Source organism: Balaenoptera borealis (genome assembly GCF_965194805.1).
Source record: "Balaenoptera borealis genome assembly, chromosome: 14".
Taxonomy (NCBI): domain Eukaryota; kingdom Metazoa; phylum Chordata; class Mammalia; order Artiodactyla; family Balaenopteridae; genus Balaenoptera; species Balaenoptera borealis.
The window spans coordinates 68,879,306-68,898,052 of record NC_138875.1 but is presented as its reverse complement, the minus strand read 5'-3'; the positions used below and the strand labels follow the sequence as shown (position 1 = coordinate 68,898,052).

At 44.5% G+C, this 18,747-nt stretch overlaps 1 protein-coding gene across 4 annotated transcripts in view; it reads left to right on the top strand.

Annotated features, from left to right (window-relative positions):
• The window catches only part of TTC28 (tetratricopeptide repeat domain 28), a 648,733-nt gene that overhangs the window by 552,802 nt on the left and 77,184 nt on the right, over nt 1-18,747 (top strand). For all 4 annotated transcript variants that reach the window (XM_082355559.1, XM_082355558.1, XM_082355557.1 and 1 more), the window contains 3 exons: nt 638-767; nt 2,898-3,116; nt 5,084-5,249. In XM_082355559.1, the coding sequence (XP_082211685.1) occupies nt 638-767; nt 2,898-3,116; nt 5,084-5,249 (515 nt within the window). The remainder of the gene's footprint in view (nt 1-637; nt 768-2,897; nt 3,117-5,083; nt 5,250-18,747) is intronic.

Here is an 18,747-nt window from a genome sequence, read left to right as displayed (position 1 = left end):
GCCTTGTGGTCCACTTAGAGCAGCAGGACAGTGTCTCCTTAGGAGTGTCGTGTGTCTGGTCCCCGGGTGTCCCTGTGAGTGGCCGTGGCTCCCTGGAGCGCTGCTGTGCAGAGCAGCATCTGGTTCAGCTGAACTGCCTGCAAGAAGCCCTCCTCCTCCTCCTGAGAGCGCGGCTGCCGTCAGGGGTTCCCCCAGCCTCAGGCGTCTCCAGCCTGGCTCGCCCTCACCTGCTCCAGTTCCAGCCCTTCCGCACTGTGAGGCGTTGGGGTGGTGCATTACAGTTGCTTGATGACAAGAGGGGAGGCTTTTCGTTTGTTTTAATCAAAATCAGCACTTGATTGCGTTCATAGCTGATTTTTTTCCACAAGTTTCAGACTATGAGTCCATAACCCCTGTCCTTTAGATCCCCTTGTCTGTCAAAAACTGATGACACAAACTATAATTTACTGAGTAGGATCTAATTGATGCCTTTTCAGGTCCACAAAGACCTACCTGGAAATAAAGATTCATCCTTTCAAACCTTTTAAAACAATTTTTCTGTTGTGTACCAAGATGTGAGCAAAAATTGTCTCTAGTCGGTGAACAGCTAGACAGTGGTTTCTGGAAAACAGATAACGTTCTTTTCCCCTCCTTGCAGCTCTATAGAGCATCAGCCTTGTTTGAAACGATCCGACACGAGGTGCAGCTGAGCACGGACTACAAGCTCTCCCTCTTTGACCTGCAGACATCCTCCTACCAGGCCTTGCAGCGAGTGCTCGTCAGCCTCGGTGAGAGCAGCGGGGGTTCCCACCTTGTGTGCGTGCACCCCTGTGTCTGAGTCGTTTAGTGAGTGCTGTGATGAAATATGATTTGTTGTCACGGCAGACTGAAGCCACAACCACAACGCAGCAATTGAACATTCGTTCATTCAAGCAACGAATATTTGTATGTGTCGTGTGCCAGTCAAGAAGTGCCGGTTCCTGACCTCTAGAAGCTCTTAGCCTATCAGGAGACAGAAGTCGGGAGCCCAGGAGGGTGTGACTGGCACTAGAGTAAAAGGGACTTGTGTGCTGTGGGAACAAAGTGGCTTGGCAGGCAGACCCAAGAGCCAGAGAAGGTGTCCTGGAGACAGGGATGCTTGAAGCAGGTGCTCCCACCAGGTTCCCTCTGCCCATTAGTGCCTGGGGGCAGGTACCTGAGAAGACACTGGTCTCTTCCCTATTTTACTGCCACACATCTTTTAATGTTGCTGTCTAATAAATGTTTGTACTGTCTGACCCCAAGGCTGTGACATAGTCAGTGACAATGCTCCCAGGCCTGTGGGCTGCATTGCACTGGGCCAGCATCCACCTTCCCTTACCTGGGCCTTAGCTGTTTCAGCCACCCTATTCCAGCCACCCCGTCCTCTGCCTTTCCTCAGGCCTGTCCATCTCTGCAGACCATTTTCCCCAGCCCAGAACTTGGGTTAAGGAGGTATTCATTGGAATTAACAATGTCTTTGAAGTTGGATGTTGAGGCCTTATCAATCACCTGTCCTTTGCTTCATGGGTATGAATACTCAAACTTCCCCTTGAAAAATGTATCTATTAACTGTGCTCATTGCCTGCGATTACAGTTTATTATCTACTATAATCACAGTGTTAAGTCTGTCTAGCACTTTGGGGCCAATTTTCCAATGTGTACAGAAATCGTCCCTGCTGTTCCAGTTAATAACTTAATAGGGTAAAAGAAGACATTTGCATACACACATATAAATCCCTGCTTTCTACTGATACTCAGACTGTCGGAAGCAGGGCATCCTTGAAGTGCTGTGGGGCCGCGGCATCTGGTCTCCTGCCTCTGCCTGCTCTCTCTTTGGACCTTAGTTCTAGCAACTCTTCCATTTGTATATTTATGATGCAAGCAGATCCTTTGCATTGTGTTCCTTCTAATAATCCTAACTTGAAAGGATGTTGCTTTATCTTTTGTGCTCTCATATTTGAGCATTAGCTTTTAAACTAGATTACAGACTAGTTTCTTAGATGAAGTGGGATTAGAGGTTGGATTGAAAGACTAAGGAAAAGCTTGAAAGAGAGAAGCAATTTCAAAGAATTTGAGACCTCAGAGATTTGAACCCTTTGCCCATGGGAATGAGAAGAGATGAGAAGCAAGTGTGTGGGAGCCCAGAATGGAATGAGGTATCAGCTCTAGTGATTATAATGTCACTTGTTATATATACTGTGCTTTGAATAATGCCTACCAGCCACCTCCACATATAGGGCCTCGTTTAGTCTTTGAGATAGGCAGGACAGCTATCAGGATTCCCTGTTTTCAGTGAACAGGGGAAAGGCACACAGAGCAGATGGACCAGCATGTGTGAGGGCACAGAGGTATAATTTGGTGGGAAATGTGGAAACAGGGCTGGGCAATGTGATGCACAGAGGGGCTGCATCGAGGAGAAGTAGAAAGATGGTCAAGAGCCATGTCTTAGAGGGCTTATCTGCCAAGGCCAAATCAGAATCCAAGCTGAGCAGGGAAGTGAGAGGGTAACCAGAGTGCAGAACATCAGGTCCAAAGAGCCAAGTGAATGGGGTCAGAAGCCAGGAGGCCGGGGAGTAACTCAGGATGTGGAGGGAGAGTGGGCAGGGCTGAGGATGGATGCTCTGAACAGTCAGCTTTCCTGTGGTGTGGCTGCCAGACAGGGAAGCCTGGTGGCTTACGGTGGTGTGGAATCTGAAAATGTGGGGTTTGAGTAGAGTGGTCACTGCACCCGTCATCTGAGGCAGGGGGTTGAATTTGAAACAGTCTCACTGACAGTCTGCCACACGTTGGCGTGGAGAGGCAGTGGGGTTTCTGCCTGCCCGGGGTCTCTGTACCTGATGGCCCTCTCTGATAAGCATACTCCCCGTGGACTCCCAGCCTATCCCTTTGTCTCCTAGGCCATCATGATGAAGCCCTGGCCGTGGCAGAAAGAGGACGGACAAGGGCGTTTGCAGATCTCCTGGTAGAACGGCAGACAGGACAGCAGGACTCCGACCCCTACTCCCCAGTCACTATTGATCAGATCTTAGAGATGGTTAATGGCCAGAGGGGACTAGTGCTTTACTATTCCCTGGCTGCGGGCTACCTGTACAGCTGGCTGCTTGCTCCTGGGGCAGGTAAGTCTCTTTCTGTGGGAACAGGGCAATTAAGACACTAGGTTGTGAAAGTCTAATGAATAGAGGTGGGAGAGGTGCATTACCATAGATCAGATCAAGGAGCTAATGTCGGCTTTCAGCAAATCTTCCGCCACGGTGGGTAGTCCGTAGTGGGGCATTCAATTAATAAGACAGCCCAGCTTTCTCATTCCCCCAAGAAATCACAGCTCCTCGCTGGTGAATGTGGAAGCATTTATCAAGGAAGACGAAGAGCAGGAGGATTAATTTCACCAGCAGCCCTGTTTTTAAGCAGCTGTTGTTCATTAGCTAATAAAGTAATAAGTCCGAATGAGTTCTTTCTAGATATGATTTAATAATTGTGACCCTTTGTCATGGTACAGTTAAAGAGACTAAAATGATAATGGCAACTCTATCACAGTATATAAATGAAGTCTTATGCTTGAAATTTCTGAGTTTAGCAAAACCCATTTTTAACCAGTTCATTTGTAAATCTATTTCAGAAGTAAAAATCCCCTTTGATTAAATCAGGATTAAATGTTCAGGCTTTAACAGTTTCACTAAATACAGAACCACTAATTAGCTGTTAGGGCCATATTTTTTGCATAACAAAATGCTGATGGTTTTACCACGTTGGAGACACACCAGATCCAATTAGAGTTTATTGACTGGGGAAGTGGATCTTATAATTGGGAATCTTGAAGAATGGGCTTCTTGAATATCTGTAAGCCAATTTCAAAAAGTTCAACTGCCAAGGAGAACTGAAAAGATTTTCTTGATTACGTTTCTGTCCCTTTGATTTAAAAAGGAAATGATGGCTGGATGACAGCTCTGAGATGCTTCCTGGGTTCTGATTACATTCTGAGAATGCCTGTACTATGCTTCAGCCTCACTTTTTATAATTTTACCCTTAATTCCATGTTTTTTATGGGCTTTCCATAAAGAACATTCTTGCCTCTGACCTTTTTATGCTGAAGGTTTTAAGTTGTGGTGTTCATGGTGACTTGGTGAGCGTCGTGCACAGTGGGATGAATCCCTGTGTATCCCAGCCCCCGGAGGGCCCTGATGCTCAGGAGGACACAGCTGATGATGGAGGCATTGAGCTCATTCTCTCGGTGGTTGTTATGTTTTGGGAACATAATTTGACAGGTGGTATATCCAAATGCCTGTAACAATGAGCCATGTATAATGAGGTTCCTATTGTTTCTCTTTCCGTTTCTCTTTGCTCTTAATGAGACTCTGAAGCTTTCACCAGGGCTTTAATCCAATCAGAGAGGACCAGCGTTTTCCAGGGCTGACACACCTCATCACCATTTGAGAATATGTCCTGTGTTTATTGCTAGAAAACCGCTGCGTATTGCCTCAGTTTCATACAGCCATCATTTTTTGCTCCTTTAATCCATTAATGACCATTGACTAGTTGGTCTTATTTAAAGATGGTTTAAAATGTTTTTATCTGGCCTTTACACTACATATTTATTTTGATTTGCTTTTGTGAAACGAAAGGTCTTTGAGTAACACAGTTTCCATTTGGCTAGCTATATTTTTTGTCAGGAGTTCAGTTTCTGGGGAGAATACACCTTGGCATGCTCATGCACTATTCCTGAAAGGAAACTTTCCCTGTTTGGTGCTTCTGAGAAGCATCTGTTTTGAAATATGTGAACTGATGTGAACTAATCATCATTCCAGGAGCTTCTGAATATATATCGTCAAAATCAAAAGCCCTGTCTTGAATTCCCTGTTTCCAAGCACCAAACCTTCTGGTGAAAGCTGTAAAAAGCGTACTGACCAGACTTCTGAAAGCCCTCTTGAGACCTCGGATTTCAGGATTTCTTCACATGGTTTGGAGGACAGCATGCTTGTCAAAGAGGTCACATAGCATCGACCTTGCTGCCCACTGTCCTCCGCCTTCCCTTCCCCCACCCCAATCGTGTATAATGTTGGCTGTGCCTGTGCCTGTCTTGTTTCAGGGATTCTGAAGTTTCACGAACACTACCTGGGAGACAACACAGTGGAAAACTCCAGTGACTTCCAGGCTGGCAGCAGCGCAGCCCTTCCGACAGCCACCAGCTCGGCCCTAGAGCAGCACATCGCCAGCGTCCGGGAGGCCCTGGGTGTGGAATCTTATTACTCAAGGCAAGTAGTGCGGTGCTCCCAATCCCACCTTCAGATATGATCTCAGGGGTTTTCGTTTGTTTTCTCTTTTGTAAACGTCCTACTTGAGCTAATGGAAGAAATCTTCTGGAATTCACACACTGTGCTCAGTCTATTCACAGTTGCTGCAGCAGAAACAAATACGTGTCTCTGGAGTGCAAACCCCTTAGCAGGATGTCTTTATTATTTTTGGTAATTTCCTTTCAGACAGGGAAGGGCCTTATCAGACATGCCCATTTTCTAAGATGGATTTGTAGAATGTTTAAACATAAACACGACTTCGAATTTAACATATTAGCTAATTAAAATTGAGATGCTTTTTTGGTTATAAACAGATTCATGATGAGTTTGTTTGTACTATAGCTGAACGCCTGTTTGAGACTGTATTACCAGGGACAGGATCTGTTTGTTGAGGGGCTGAGGTGAAGGAAGTTGAACTCCCAATATCGAGGGTGGGGAGGAAAAGTGCTTTTTTGCAAATATTGTAAAAGTTATATACTCATGGAAATGTCTTATCGTGATTGGCTATTTTATATATAGAAAATAATTTCCACAAGGACCCTGCTTCTGGGAAAATGGAAAGAAGAGAGCCCCTTAGAGCTGGGTCATAGCCAGACTTCCCAGGCGTCTCAGTCCCCCATCCTGTGATTAACAAATGTTGAGAAGATCCGTGTCAGAAAATCTGCTGTGTGAACTGGTGTCAGGTCCCAAGGACATCTGCTTTTCTCTTGAATGATTTCTTTTGTAATCATGAAAATCCTAAGATATCGCTGTGATTTCTTTAGAGATGCTTAACTCAGACTCCCCGAGTGTGTGATAGTCATTGCCAGCAGCTGGATTGATCTTTGGGTGTTTATGAAGTCTGAGACAAGCTCTTAGATGAAAAGTAACCATTCGATAATGGAATGTCAAGGCCAGAAGGGGCTCTGGTGGTCATCTAGGCCAACTCCTTATTCGGCACCGAAATGGGACTTGCCGACAGCGAGTTAGTGTCAGAGCTGGAATCAAAACAATCTAGATCTCACCCAGACTCCCGGGCCGGTGCTTGTTCTGCTTTTAATTATCAAAATTAATATCATACTTGAGACAATAGCCAAAGCGTGTAAGAATGTCATCTCTAGCTTCTGTTTTTATGAAGCATGAACAGGCGTCAGCCACATGCACACACTGTTGTCCTATTTCTCCCACGGCTGCCGTGCGTCCTGGAGCATCCCTGTCCTTAACACTGGGTAATGGTGTGGTGATCACAGGGGCTTCACAGTGTGGGAACCCCACGAACTTGGAAAGTAAGGCTACTCCCTGAGATTTAATTATAAATGACCATAAAATAGGTTAGGCCAGGGGTACACAGAACTGCTTCAGCAGACAGAAAGGCGCTTAGGCTAGTCTGACTAATCTGTAACCTGATCAAAGGTATTGCATATCCAAAGCGAGTGTTAGAGGGGAGGGGATGGCCAGCAGTAGAAACACAAAAAAAGGGAGCAAAAGCAGGGCAGACTTTAGCAGTGCCCATTTCTGACACTGTGAAAAGGGGGAGAGAATCTGGCTAAGGCACTCCCAGTCCCATTGGAAGGCTGTTCTTGTGGTGGACTTTGCTGTCATTATGCTCTCATCCTTCCTGCCTTCCCTCCCTTCTACAAATATTTGAGTGCCTGCTATGTGCTGTGTCTACTAGAGATGGGGGAAAGAGTGATGAATGAGGCAGGAATAGCTCCTGCTCTCAGGGAACTGAAAGAAAGTAGACACAGAGCATATACAGTCTTGTAATGAAAATCGTTTTAAGTATTTAAATGTAAACGCGGGGCGTAGTGAAAATGTATAAGCAGGGGTGGGGAAACCTATACTGGGAGCTGGGGAGGCTTCCTTGAGGAGGGGTTTTTGAACTGAGCTCAGAAGGATGATGAGAAATAAACTAAATGAAGGCCACCCCAGGCAGGATGTGCAAGGTCTGCAGGAGGAGACCTCTCAGGCTGTCCCCCTCCCTTCCCTTGTTCAGGCCTCTGCTTTCTGGTTATCATTTGGTTTCTCATGACATATACTTGCAGATATAAATACCTAACAAACTGGCATTCTGGTTTGTACCACTCTGCGACCTTGGTTAATGAAAATGAGCTCCCAAGAGGCAAAGCCTCTTTGAGCACATTAACGACAGCAGGTTTTCAAGCTTGTAAGGCCACAGTCCAGAGCTTGAACTGAGATGAAATTGTGAAGGGACCCGGGTGTGCAACACCTGCCATCTGAAACCCTGCCCGTGTAGAGGTGCGCTTCTCCCTTACTGCGGTGTGGTGGCCACAGCCAGGGCATTGCAGTGCACACAAACCACTGAGAGGGCTCAGTCTGTGCAAAAACACAGATTTCTCTTGATCCCAATTTCCGTGTACCTAGGTTAAAATTCATCATGAGAAGGAAGGGGGTTACCCTTTGACTCTTCCCAGCACCCCTCCTGTTGGACACCATGGTTTCACTCCAAACACTTGTGCCTCAGCATTTCTTTTATATGATATTGGAGGTTGACTAAGTTTGCTTCCTGGTGCCTTTTGAATTAAAAAAATGACTTTTGGGTTATAGTTCAGCTCTTCTTCAATGGCAGGGAGAGAGGAAGCGCTGTAACTTGCTCCTGTTCCCCACCTTAATCTTTTCCCCTCCACCTTGTACAGAAAGCTCACAAGTTGGGATGAGTCCTCAGGGGTCTCTAGGATGTTGGGTGGCTAGATGCTCAGGATGAATTTGGGGGGCTGCCCTCGGTAGCTTCGATCCCCAGTTTGAAAGGCAGAAGTGAGGTCTTTCCTGTTGCTTTGGACTAGTCTTATTAAAATTGTTTCATCTTTTGTGAACTTAAGCTCAAGTTCTTGATTATGATATTAAAACTGAATACTTTAGTGGCATGGTTTGAATTCACTAAAGTGGAGTTTTTTGTGAGACTGGTTTCTGCCTCAGTTTCAAGAAAACATTTCAGTGACAGCTAAATTATTTTTCATCTATAAAATTAGTAAATATTTTTAAAGTGTGGATGCAGTGAACAGTCTCATACTCTAGGGGTATAAATTGGTTTCGCCTTTCTAAAAATAATTTGCCAATAGTGTGAGAAATCTTAAAAATGGGCCCTTCAACCCCAAAATTCTCATTTTAGAAATGGAGTTAAGATGTATACATAGGAATATTTATAATAGTTCTATATATTATAGAAAAAAACAACTGAACTATCCATAATTATTGAATGTCAAATTATTTTATATCAATATAATATTATTTATATCAATATAATATTATGTTGCAATTAAAATCATGTTTACAGAGAATTTTTAAGCACATAGTCAAATATTTGTGACAAAATAGTAAGTGAAAAAATAAGATTAGAATTACTGTATATAGTATAATTCAAGTTTTGTAATATATACAAAATACTGATATGAAAAGTAAGAAAAAGTCCTTGGAAGGAAATAGCCCATAGCGTTAGGGGTAATTACAGGTGGATGATGGAATTATAGATGCTTGGTATTTTATTCTTTGTACTTGTCCTTATTTTCAGTTTTTTAACAATGAACATATATTATTTTTAAAGTCAGAAATAGATAGCCATGTATAAACAATTCTGCAATTCAAAGAGGAAAAAAGAAACCTTTCTGTAATTTCAATTTACAGAGAATAAAATCCAAGTTTTGGAGCCTGACACCACGATCTAGTTGTAGGAGGGCGATCTGGGTTTCTTTTCTGTTCTTGCCTCTTTGTGAGCGCCATGCTCCAACCACCACACCTTCCTCTCTGTTCTCTAAATGTACCCTGTGACTCCCCCCTCCACTCTAGCTCAGGCATGTCTAACCTCTGGATCTGTAGCTGCAGCTGCTCACTAACCAAAGCTGTCTCGGTATCTTCCAGACATCTCTAGTCTAATATATCTAAAGGCCAACTATTTCTCCCCCAAATCAGTCACTCTAATGCACCACATAAGCAGATCTTGAGTTCTCCTTAGACAGTTTGGACCATGTGTCTTTCTCAAATGCAAACCTCCTGCCCTTGGCTGTGGGGTGACACCACCCTCCGTGGCCATACAGCATCTGGCCCCTTCGAACCTCTCCAGCCTGTTTCTAGGGGTTTTTGGGTCAAAGTTCTCCCTGAACCACTGCTGCTGCCTCCCCTCTGCCCTTCCTGCTGCCTCTCCCTCTCACGGCCTTCCAGTCCCCTTCGGTCAGAGTGACCTTTCATAGATGTATTGGAACTATGTTTCCTTTATTTCCCACCCATCCCAGAGCTCCCCCATCATATTTTATCCCTTCAAACGTTCTGATGGTCTTCAGACTACAGCTCACATTCCTCACACTGGCCTGTAAGCCCATGTGATCTGGCTTCTGTCTGCCCCTTGAGTGACACCTCTAGTTCTTCAGTTTGGCATCTCCCTGTGGCCACCCCAGCCTCCATTCACTGCCTAGGGTAAATCAAGGGCTTTCCCATGTTAAAGTTTTGCACATGCCCTTCCTTCTCTCTGTAAAGTTCTGCCCACTGCTCTTGGTATGGCTGGTTCCTTCTCATCCTTCAAGTTCCTACTTAAATGATAACTCCTCAAAAAGACCTTTCAGAAGCTCCACTGTCAGGTTTGTTCACCTCTTCATACCCAGGCCCTCAGGCAGCCCTGCAACATAGTAGATGTTTATTAAAAGTTTGTGTGAACAACCAACTGATTCTGTGAATGAAGTACTTCTCCTTTCTCCCAGAACTGTCCTACTTTTCCTGTACATAGTCTAATCTCCCTTCAGATTCCTGTTCAAATCTCACAGTGTTTCTATCAGGACCACCCAGTCCCTGTAAGTCTAAATCAGTCTTTGCTGTTCTCTGTGGTCGCTAACAATAGCAATTATTTCATTCTTCCTTGTTTCATAATCACCTGATTTGTGTGTCTTCCCAAGCAGATGGTGATGCCCTGGAGAGCAGGCGCAGTGTCCTTCTCTCTGAATTCTCACTGTCTAACACAGTGCCTGGCCCACAGTGAGACATCAGTGAATTTGAAATTCAGTCACCAGAAGGTGTGCTGTGAGAAGACTCTGTGCTTATGCTGGGCTGGCTCACTGATTCTCTTTTTCTTGTAGACGTAAAGCACGCCATGTGCCCCTAGAAATTGAGTCTCGGTGCCTGGGGGAACACCTTCATTCAATTACCCACAGTCTGGCCATGATATCCTTGTTATTCTGCAGACCATTTTTGCTGTCCTTAATGGCATCTTGCTGCTAAAAGGAAGTACAGTGCTACAAGGGACTTTCTGAAAATGGATTTAAAATAAAAGAACTGCTTTTATTAAGTGTTTAATAAGAACTTCCAGTCGCTTCTTCCCAGATCAAAAGAGCATAGATTGAAACCACTGTATAGAATATGCACCTCCCATAAGGGAGGTGTTATGAATTTCAAAGCACATCTTCAGCTTTTAATTCTGATATTTAGCCAGAGTCTTGCTGCTTCCTGGGCACCTGGGACAGCACAGTGGCACTTTGGGGAAGCTAAGCTGACTGGTTAGAACACTAACAGGGCTGTGTTCAGTGGTAGGTCTGGTCTGAAAGGTGTGCTTCCTTGGGGGTTCTAAATAAATTGCAATTGTAGACTGCCCTGATAATAGGGTAAATATTCCTTCATTGTAAATGAATATGAAACCTTGATAAATTATAGCTGTTAACGATTTTTTTCTTTTGGTGCTTTTCTATATTGCTAAATTTTCTACAGTGAAAGTTATTTTTATAATCAAATGTATTTTCTTATTTCAAAACACGTATTAATTTAGATTGCACGAATTCGTAAATGCTGATGACTCCAGTTGGTTCTAGCCTGATAACACAGGGCAACTGTTAACAAGTCTGTCAAACCCAAGTGTTGGAGGAGATGTGGGTCCACAGGGTATATTATATGTGGCTGGGAAGAAAGTAAATTGGCATTTTGCATTGGAAGATGGTTTGGCATCACCTTCTGAGCTGTGTATTTGCATACCCTTTGACCCAGGTACACACCTTAGGTATAAAATCCAAGAGAGGATCTTGTACATGAGCAAGAATTTTCAGAGCTTCACTGTAAACAGTAGCAAAGTCCTGGAAACCCCCACATGCCATCAGTGAGAGAATGGATGAGCAGTTAGTCCCCAAGTGGAATATTAGGCAGCAGACAAAAGAGATGAGCCATAGTGAACCCCAAAATGTGCCTAAATCTTAGAAGTATAATGTTAAGTGAAAAAGTAGGTCCCCAAATACTACCTATAGGATGACATCCTTTTGATAGAGTTAAAACAACTAAAATAAAAATATACTTTTAGGAATATAGCTAGATGCAATAAAACTTGTGTGGAAAGGACAGGTAGGGAATGATGGCCATGGGATTTGGGATGGCACTTGCCTCAGTCTGGGAAGGGGAGGATGGGCTCTGGGGGAGGCAACAAATGATTAGATGTAAGTTATTCTCTGGTTTTTGTTTCGGCTGGTGGGTTTGTGAGTACTATTACATTATTAAAATTACTCAATAAATACATGAAAACAGGCTGTTCATGGATCAATGATGAACCAAAGATTATGATTAATTCAGTTCCAAAGAGATTTCCCGCCCCCCATCTCCACTAAAAGAGGAAAAAAAAAAAAAATGGGGTTTTTTAAACAAATGAATTGCAAAAGCAAGATTGCAACTAGGACACATTTAGTCGATGTAAATGGATACTTGATAAACTGATTTAAATTATTTGTTATCTGTTCTTTTAAGCAAGTACCCAAGCACTGGTCATTGCTACATCGTTGGCTTATTTTAAATTACAGTGGGCCTTTGAAAGTTTAAAACTGTATTTACGGGACTTCCCTGGTGGCGCAGTGGTTAAGAATCCGCCAGCCAATGCAGGGGACAAGGGTTTGAGCCCTGGTCCGGGAAAATCCCACATGCCGCGGAGCAACTAAGTCTGTGCGCCACAACTACTGAGCCTGCGCTTTAGAGCCTACGAACCAGAACTACTGAAGCCCGCACACCTTAGAGCCCGTGCTCCGCAACAAGAGGAGCCACCGCAATGAGAAGCCTGTGCACCGCAACAAAGAGTAGCCCCCGCTCGCCGCAACTAGAGAAAGCTCAAGTGCAGCAACGAAGACCCAATGCAGTAAAAATAAATAAATTCATAAAAAAACCCCACTATATTCACAATATTTTCTAATTCTGGCAAATTGCTAATCAAGGCTGACCTCCCAATTAATCCAAACTAGTAAGGTTTTATTTTACAAATCAAATTTTTTTTTTTACCCCAAATTTCTTTTCAGAATTCTGTGGAATAAAAGTGGATATAATATTTTGGGGCATTTATTTTGTCCTTTAAAACAAAGAGTTTCCAATTGCATTCTAAATTAGGGCAGTGCCATTTTGAAAATATTTTATGAGCATGTAGTCAGTCTGTGCCAGAGCTGGTCCTGAGCCTGGAAATATATGCATGAATAATGGCAGGAATTCTTGGCCTTACAGTAGCTCACAGTGTGGAACATGCAACAGATGTGTAAATTATCAATCCACCATGTGCGAAATGCTATGGTAAAGGTCTAAAAAAGAAGGCCATGCCTCGATCTGCCTACTTGGGGGCAAGGCAGTAGTTCAAGAGGTTTCCTGGGAGGTGACATTTGAGCTGGGCCCTGAAGAGCGAGAGAAGCCATCACAGGCAGAGGCAGTTCCTCACCCAGCAAGGGCATGGAGGAGGGAAAGGGCCAAGGCCTTCAGGTGATGAGTGGTCATTGCAAGAGGAGGGCCCCCATCTTTTGCTGCAGGAATTGTAGTCTCTGCATCACAGCCGCTCAGCTGCTGCCTCCAGAGGCCCACCTCTTTCTTGTAAGATACCAAGTCCAGCTCCCTTTCTGACAGGGTGGGTTTGCCTGGCTGAATCTCTTATGTCCTGTTTTCTTGTGACACAGCTCAGTTCCAAAGGGCAGGCCTTATCTCTGAGGTGACTCACTCAGGCTCAGCTGTATCTGTTTGAGGGGAAAAAAAAGATGATGCCAGGTTAGGGATTAGAGCACTTGAAGAGACACAGCTGCAGAAATGAGTGGAACTCTCTGTAGACTCTGGTCTTATGCCCCTGATTCCTGAATTTGGATTCCTTCCAAAGAGCTGAGTACAAAATGAGTACAGAAGGCTCTGGTAAGCTTCTTAGTGTAATTCAGCAGCTTAGCGAGAAGGATAAGTGTAGCTGGTCTTTCTGTATGACCTCTGAAATAGCCTAAGTTGAATCCCCTTTTGTATTTCTCATGCACTTTTTAAAAGCAGAGTTCTTGAAATTGCTAGATATGAGTTTTCCCATTATTCATGGGAGGGATAATCTGGTAAATGGTAGAATCAGCCTGAAGACAAAAAGCAGACAGTGGTGATACAGGGAAAACCGTTTGTGCCTGTCATTGAGCAAGTGTGGGGCCCCCGGGCCTGGAACTGTGAATGACCTGGGCTTCCCTGGGCCAGGGGCTGACACTTCGGCACCTGGGCCACAGGGCAGGGGCCACTCTGGTGGGTGTCATGGAGCCCTGGCAGGGGCACTGTTGGACACCAGACACTTCTTTTATGTCTTGCCCCAGATCCTTTGTTCATGGTCCCAAAGCTTGGAACGACATTTCTGTTAGAACAAGGGCTGGGGGAGAAGGGGTGGGGTGAATCCACTGACCAATCCAGTCACTGCTTCCCCTCAGGTCCACATCAACCTTGGCTGGCTGTTGCCGTAACCAATTTTATAAAAATTCTTTGAACTAATCAAATCTCAATATCTCTGACTTTGTATATCCTGCCCTTTGCCCCAGTGAAATTCCCTGGCCTTTTCTTTCTGATTGATTCTGTGCAGCTTTATCTAACAATCAATATTTAAGACATTTAATATATAACTCTTGACTTATCTTGCTTTGGGAAAATAGCCTCAGTATAGCCACCACGTTCCTCTTTGAACTGGCTATAATAGGTATTGTTTTCATCCCTTTGTACTTCTATCATTTGAGCACAGTGGTAAGGAGGCCCTGGAGAGGTGCCTTCCTTAAAGGAGCACATTTTACTGTGTCAGACCCACAACTCACACTGTGCTGGTGAGGTTTTCCTCTAGTAATGCCATGTAGCACCTCAAAATTTCAGAGACTTATACCGCAAACATGTATTCCTTGCTCTGGGTCTGCAGGTCAACTGGGGTGGTTCTGCTTTAGGCAGCCTGTTGGGCTTAGGTCCCTGTGTCTCATCTTTCTGTGACTGGTCGTGACCAGACAACACTCTTCTCAGAGCAGAAGTCAGGATCACAAGAGACCAAGCGAAACAATCAGGCACATTTAAAGTCCTGCTCACCGCTCACTCCTGTTCCATTGGCTAAAGCAAGTCACGTACCAAGCGCGACAGCAATGGGACGGGAGTCTCTCCCGAAGTGACTGTGCGCTGAACAGTAGCCCAGTCTCCCACTCCCACCGCCACTGGGGATTGGGGAGAGACGGGGATGATGTTCGCTCAGGCTTCATGCTCCTGTTCCCTTCAGCATCTGATGTGGACCACTTTCTGCTTCTCTCTCTCCCTTCTGAACACAACGCACACCCAGGTGTGCAAGTGCTCCTCCGTCGCCTCTGATGGCTTCTCATCTTCCTCTTGCTCTGAAACTGTGGGCATTTCCCCTCGCTCACACTTGGTTATTGGGCTTTCCCTTGGAAATGTAGTCTTCCTCACGGACACAGATGTGCATGCCTGGCCCAGTGTCTCACTTGATTTCTAGGCTTGACCTTCCCCCTGTATACAAGCAGGTCCCCTGGAAATCACCTCAGGCTCAGCATATCCAAAGGCATACCTTTTCTCAGGTAGCACCCCAATCTGCTTCACCTTTATTTCCAGTTTTTCCTATTTATTTTAAAGTCTCCATCTTTTCCCCCCAAATTCCTTAGTTTTGAGGCCTTTGAATCATGTGTCCTTAAATTTCCCTCTCCTTCATTGCTGTTTATGTAATCTGTCACTAGCTCTGATCTTACCCATTTGCTTCTAGAATCCCCCTTTCTTCTCTTCTGCTCTGGGCCAGGCTCTTATAAGAACATGTCCACGTTACCAGCCTGGCTCTCTGCCTCCTGCCTCCTGCCTCCTGCCTCCTGCCTCCTGCCTCCTGCCTCCTCCTCCTCCTTCAGTTCTCCTGGCCCTCTGCTGACTGAGAAGTTTTCCAAAAGCTCCACTGTCATCTGACTGCTCCTGCACACATCATAGCCTACAGAGAATGCTGGTGGCCAAGGAGTCTCTGAGATGAGTTGGTCATCAGGCCCCATTGTTCCATACGGCTCGTCCCACTCCAGCTCCTGGAGTCAACCCTCTGTTCCCACAGGGGCCAGGTTTGTCCCCCACCACCTCCACACCATGCACAGTCCCCTGAATTTGCATTTACTGTCTTCTTCTGCCAGTGTGGGATCCCCTGGAGTTCTTTCCCCCGGGGCATTGCTTTTCCTGGAAGTCTTAAGCACACATTGAAGGCAGGATTTGCTTACACAGGTGGGTAGAAGCCAAAGTGGGGGAAAGTATTAAGGGGAGAGGACAAGGTAGGGGATACCTGCTGGGGCTTTCCCCTTTTCTCTACTCTCAACCAGGATTTAGAAAAGTCTGGGCACATAGTACATAGAACTCTGATGTATACTTGTTGGGTAACTAGAATTAAATAGGACAAATTGGCTCAGTCCCAGTGGTGATGTCCCTGAATAGTGATCGTGTCAAGTGATCGTGTCTTATCTCTACAGTCCAGCTCTTAACAGTGCCTGGTACCTAAGAGGCCCTCAATGAATGTTCCCTGGATGAGTGGATGAGTAAAGGAGGGAGAGAACAAACTGCTGGGGGCTGGGAGGACTGCTTCCCCTGAGCACATGCTCAGTATAGCATCCTTAACGTAAGGTCAGTGTGGCATCATCAATGTAGCAAAGCATGACACAAGTGAGAGCATGTTTCATAGTTACTTCTCATGTTGCTCTAGCCCCTTTCTTCCCACCTCTACCCCTGTGAAGTACTGTGAAAGCACAATATTACCCTCAACACTCAAAGAGGTGGACTTACCCAGATCAGATAATTAGTGCAGACTTTGAACTAACAGCCACATTACAAAACTTGGCCCTTAGGCCAGCACATGAAACTCATCTGAGTCTCAGTAACACATTAAACTAGTTAAGGCTTCAAAAGTAATGAGATGTTCTTTGCTGGCTTTTGATAGACTTATGCTAATGCAGTGAGGAGTCACTGTTAATAAACAGGGAGTGGCAGAATTGATTTAAGGACCTGTCACTTCCAAAAGCATACTGTCTGATGGAGACAAAGTTATCATCGTAAACTAGTCTTTAGCTTTACTCCTGTGTGTGCTGCTCATCCCCCTGCTAGTTAGAGACATCAGGAAATAACACTTCATTTTCTGGCAGCCCTCATAGGAGCTTCCTGCTTTTTGGAGGGACCGGGTCCCTTCCCGTCTCTGGAGTTGGCCTGTAGCTGTCCTGCCCTCGTCCCCTCCCTGCCTCCGCTCCAGGGCCTCCTGCGAGCCTGTCGCTGATATGGGCTTCAGTTCATTTTCTGTGTCCTCATCTCCAGCCTCACAGGTGGATCAAGCAACAGTGGATGCTTCCACCTAAAACTAGAAGTTGGATTGACACATCCCATCCATGAAATGATAGAGCCATGGGATAACTTTAAGATCTCACTATAAGTTAATATATACATTTGCTAATTTAGACTGATGAGGTTGACACTGTATGTGTCATGTATTGATTAGCACCTCAAGGTTGGAGACGGCCTTTCTTGAGAAGATTAAATGGAAAGACCCGAGTGATATACAACATTGATTTCCTTTCCTTTAGCTAGCCACTCCAGACTTGGGTGCCACATCCCTGTAGAGAACTAAGACAGCTCTTTGGGGTTTCCAAAAAAGCTGTTTGTTAGGTCTGTGTAGCTTTAGCGTTGTGGGTTTCTACTGTTTCCTTCTATCCCCGCGCCTTGTAGGTTTCATTCTTGGCTGTCCTAATCACAGTATTATTTATTGTATGGAGTTCATTTTGTAATGTCTCTCTCTCTCACCAGACTAGAAGTCCATGGAGTGGAGGGATTGGGTTGTCTGATCTACCATCGGTACAGTACCTGGAACATGGTCAGCTCTCAGGAAATAGTCATTGAATGACTAAATGAAATGGACCTACCTTTTTTTTCTCCCATATAAACACTGTCAATCCATAGTTATGTTAATGCTGAAGTTAGGAAAGTTTCCCATCAATGCTGGAATTGATCTGGCTACGCACGAGAAAAAAAAATTTCCAAAGAAGGACACAGATTGAGCAAACTGGACTTAATACTAGAGTGAAATGAGAAAAAAAAAAAAAAGGCAGGGGGGGGACTGTGTGTGTGTATGTGTGTGTGTATACAAACTTTCTTTCAATCAAGCATAAGCTAATGCTTTATTATTATTTTTCTTCTTGTCTGCTTCCTCCTACTTTAGTTCAATGTTGACTTTTAAATCCTGGAGAGAAAAACTCAACAGAGTTTACAGTGAGTAAGGACTTTGGATTACAGTGTTTTTGAATGTTGGAAATGGCTAAGTTTAGAAGGATAGAAAATTATAGTTGGAAGACATTTACAAGGAGAAAAAAGCTATTTGTCTAACTTATCTTTGAAAATGAGTCAAATAGGCAAGAGAATCCACGTCCTGTAAAATACGAATTGTTTCAGTTTCCCATGGCAGGTAGGATTTTTCAGTATATGCATGCAACTTTGATTACATCTTACACTGCTAAATAATATTAACAAGCCAGGATGCATACGATGCCTTGCTGAGTGCTCTGTTATGCCAAGTTAATGCTCATGTTTTAACTCTGACTCCCTATTAGAACCGCTCAGCTTGCTTCTTTTGGGAAAGAAGAGAGACATGGCCTCTGCGGCTGATAGCAGCCATGTGCCAGACACAGGCATACATACTTTGCTAGGTGTTTGCGACATCCTCTGAGGTGGTGATTGTGGTCCCATTTTACATAGCAGAAAGCCTAAAGAAACTCAGAGCCATTCAAGGAATTGTCGGGGGTTCACAGCTAGTTAAATGGTAGAATTGGAACTCAGATGTGGGCCTTAGAAAGGGTTTCTCAAAATCAGAGTGCTATACCTCCTGGGGCTCTAGAATTGTGTTTTCAGATGATTTTGTTTGAGGATGAGAAAAAGAGACAGAAAATGACCCATTCACTGCCTTTCCAGACTTCTGCTGTCCCTTTGGAGATTTTGGTACACTTGTCTCCTCCCCTTTTGAAAACTTGCATTGAGTCTCCAAGTACTGGGTATTCTCCAGTCTCATCGGTCTCAGCAGTAAAATGGAGCAGAGAGAAATGTAGAAAAATATACAAGATGAAAAAGTAGAGAAATATTATTCTGTCACAGTGCAATCCAACACAGCATCTAAACAATCTTACTAAGGTGAATTTGAAAGCAAGGAGAATGGTTTCTCACTGAGAAATAAAAGTCCTTTGGCTTAAAGAATATTTTCAAAAAA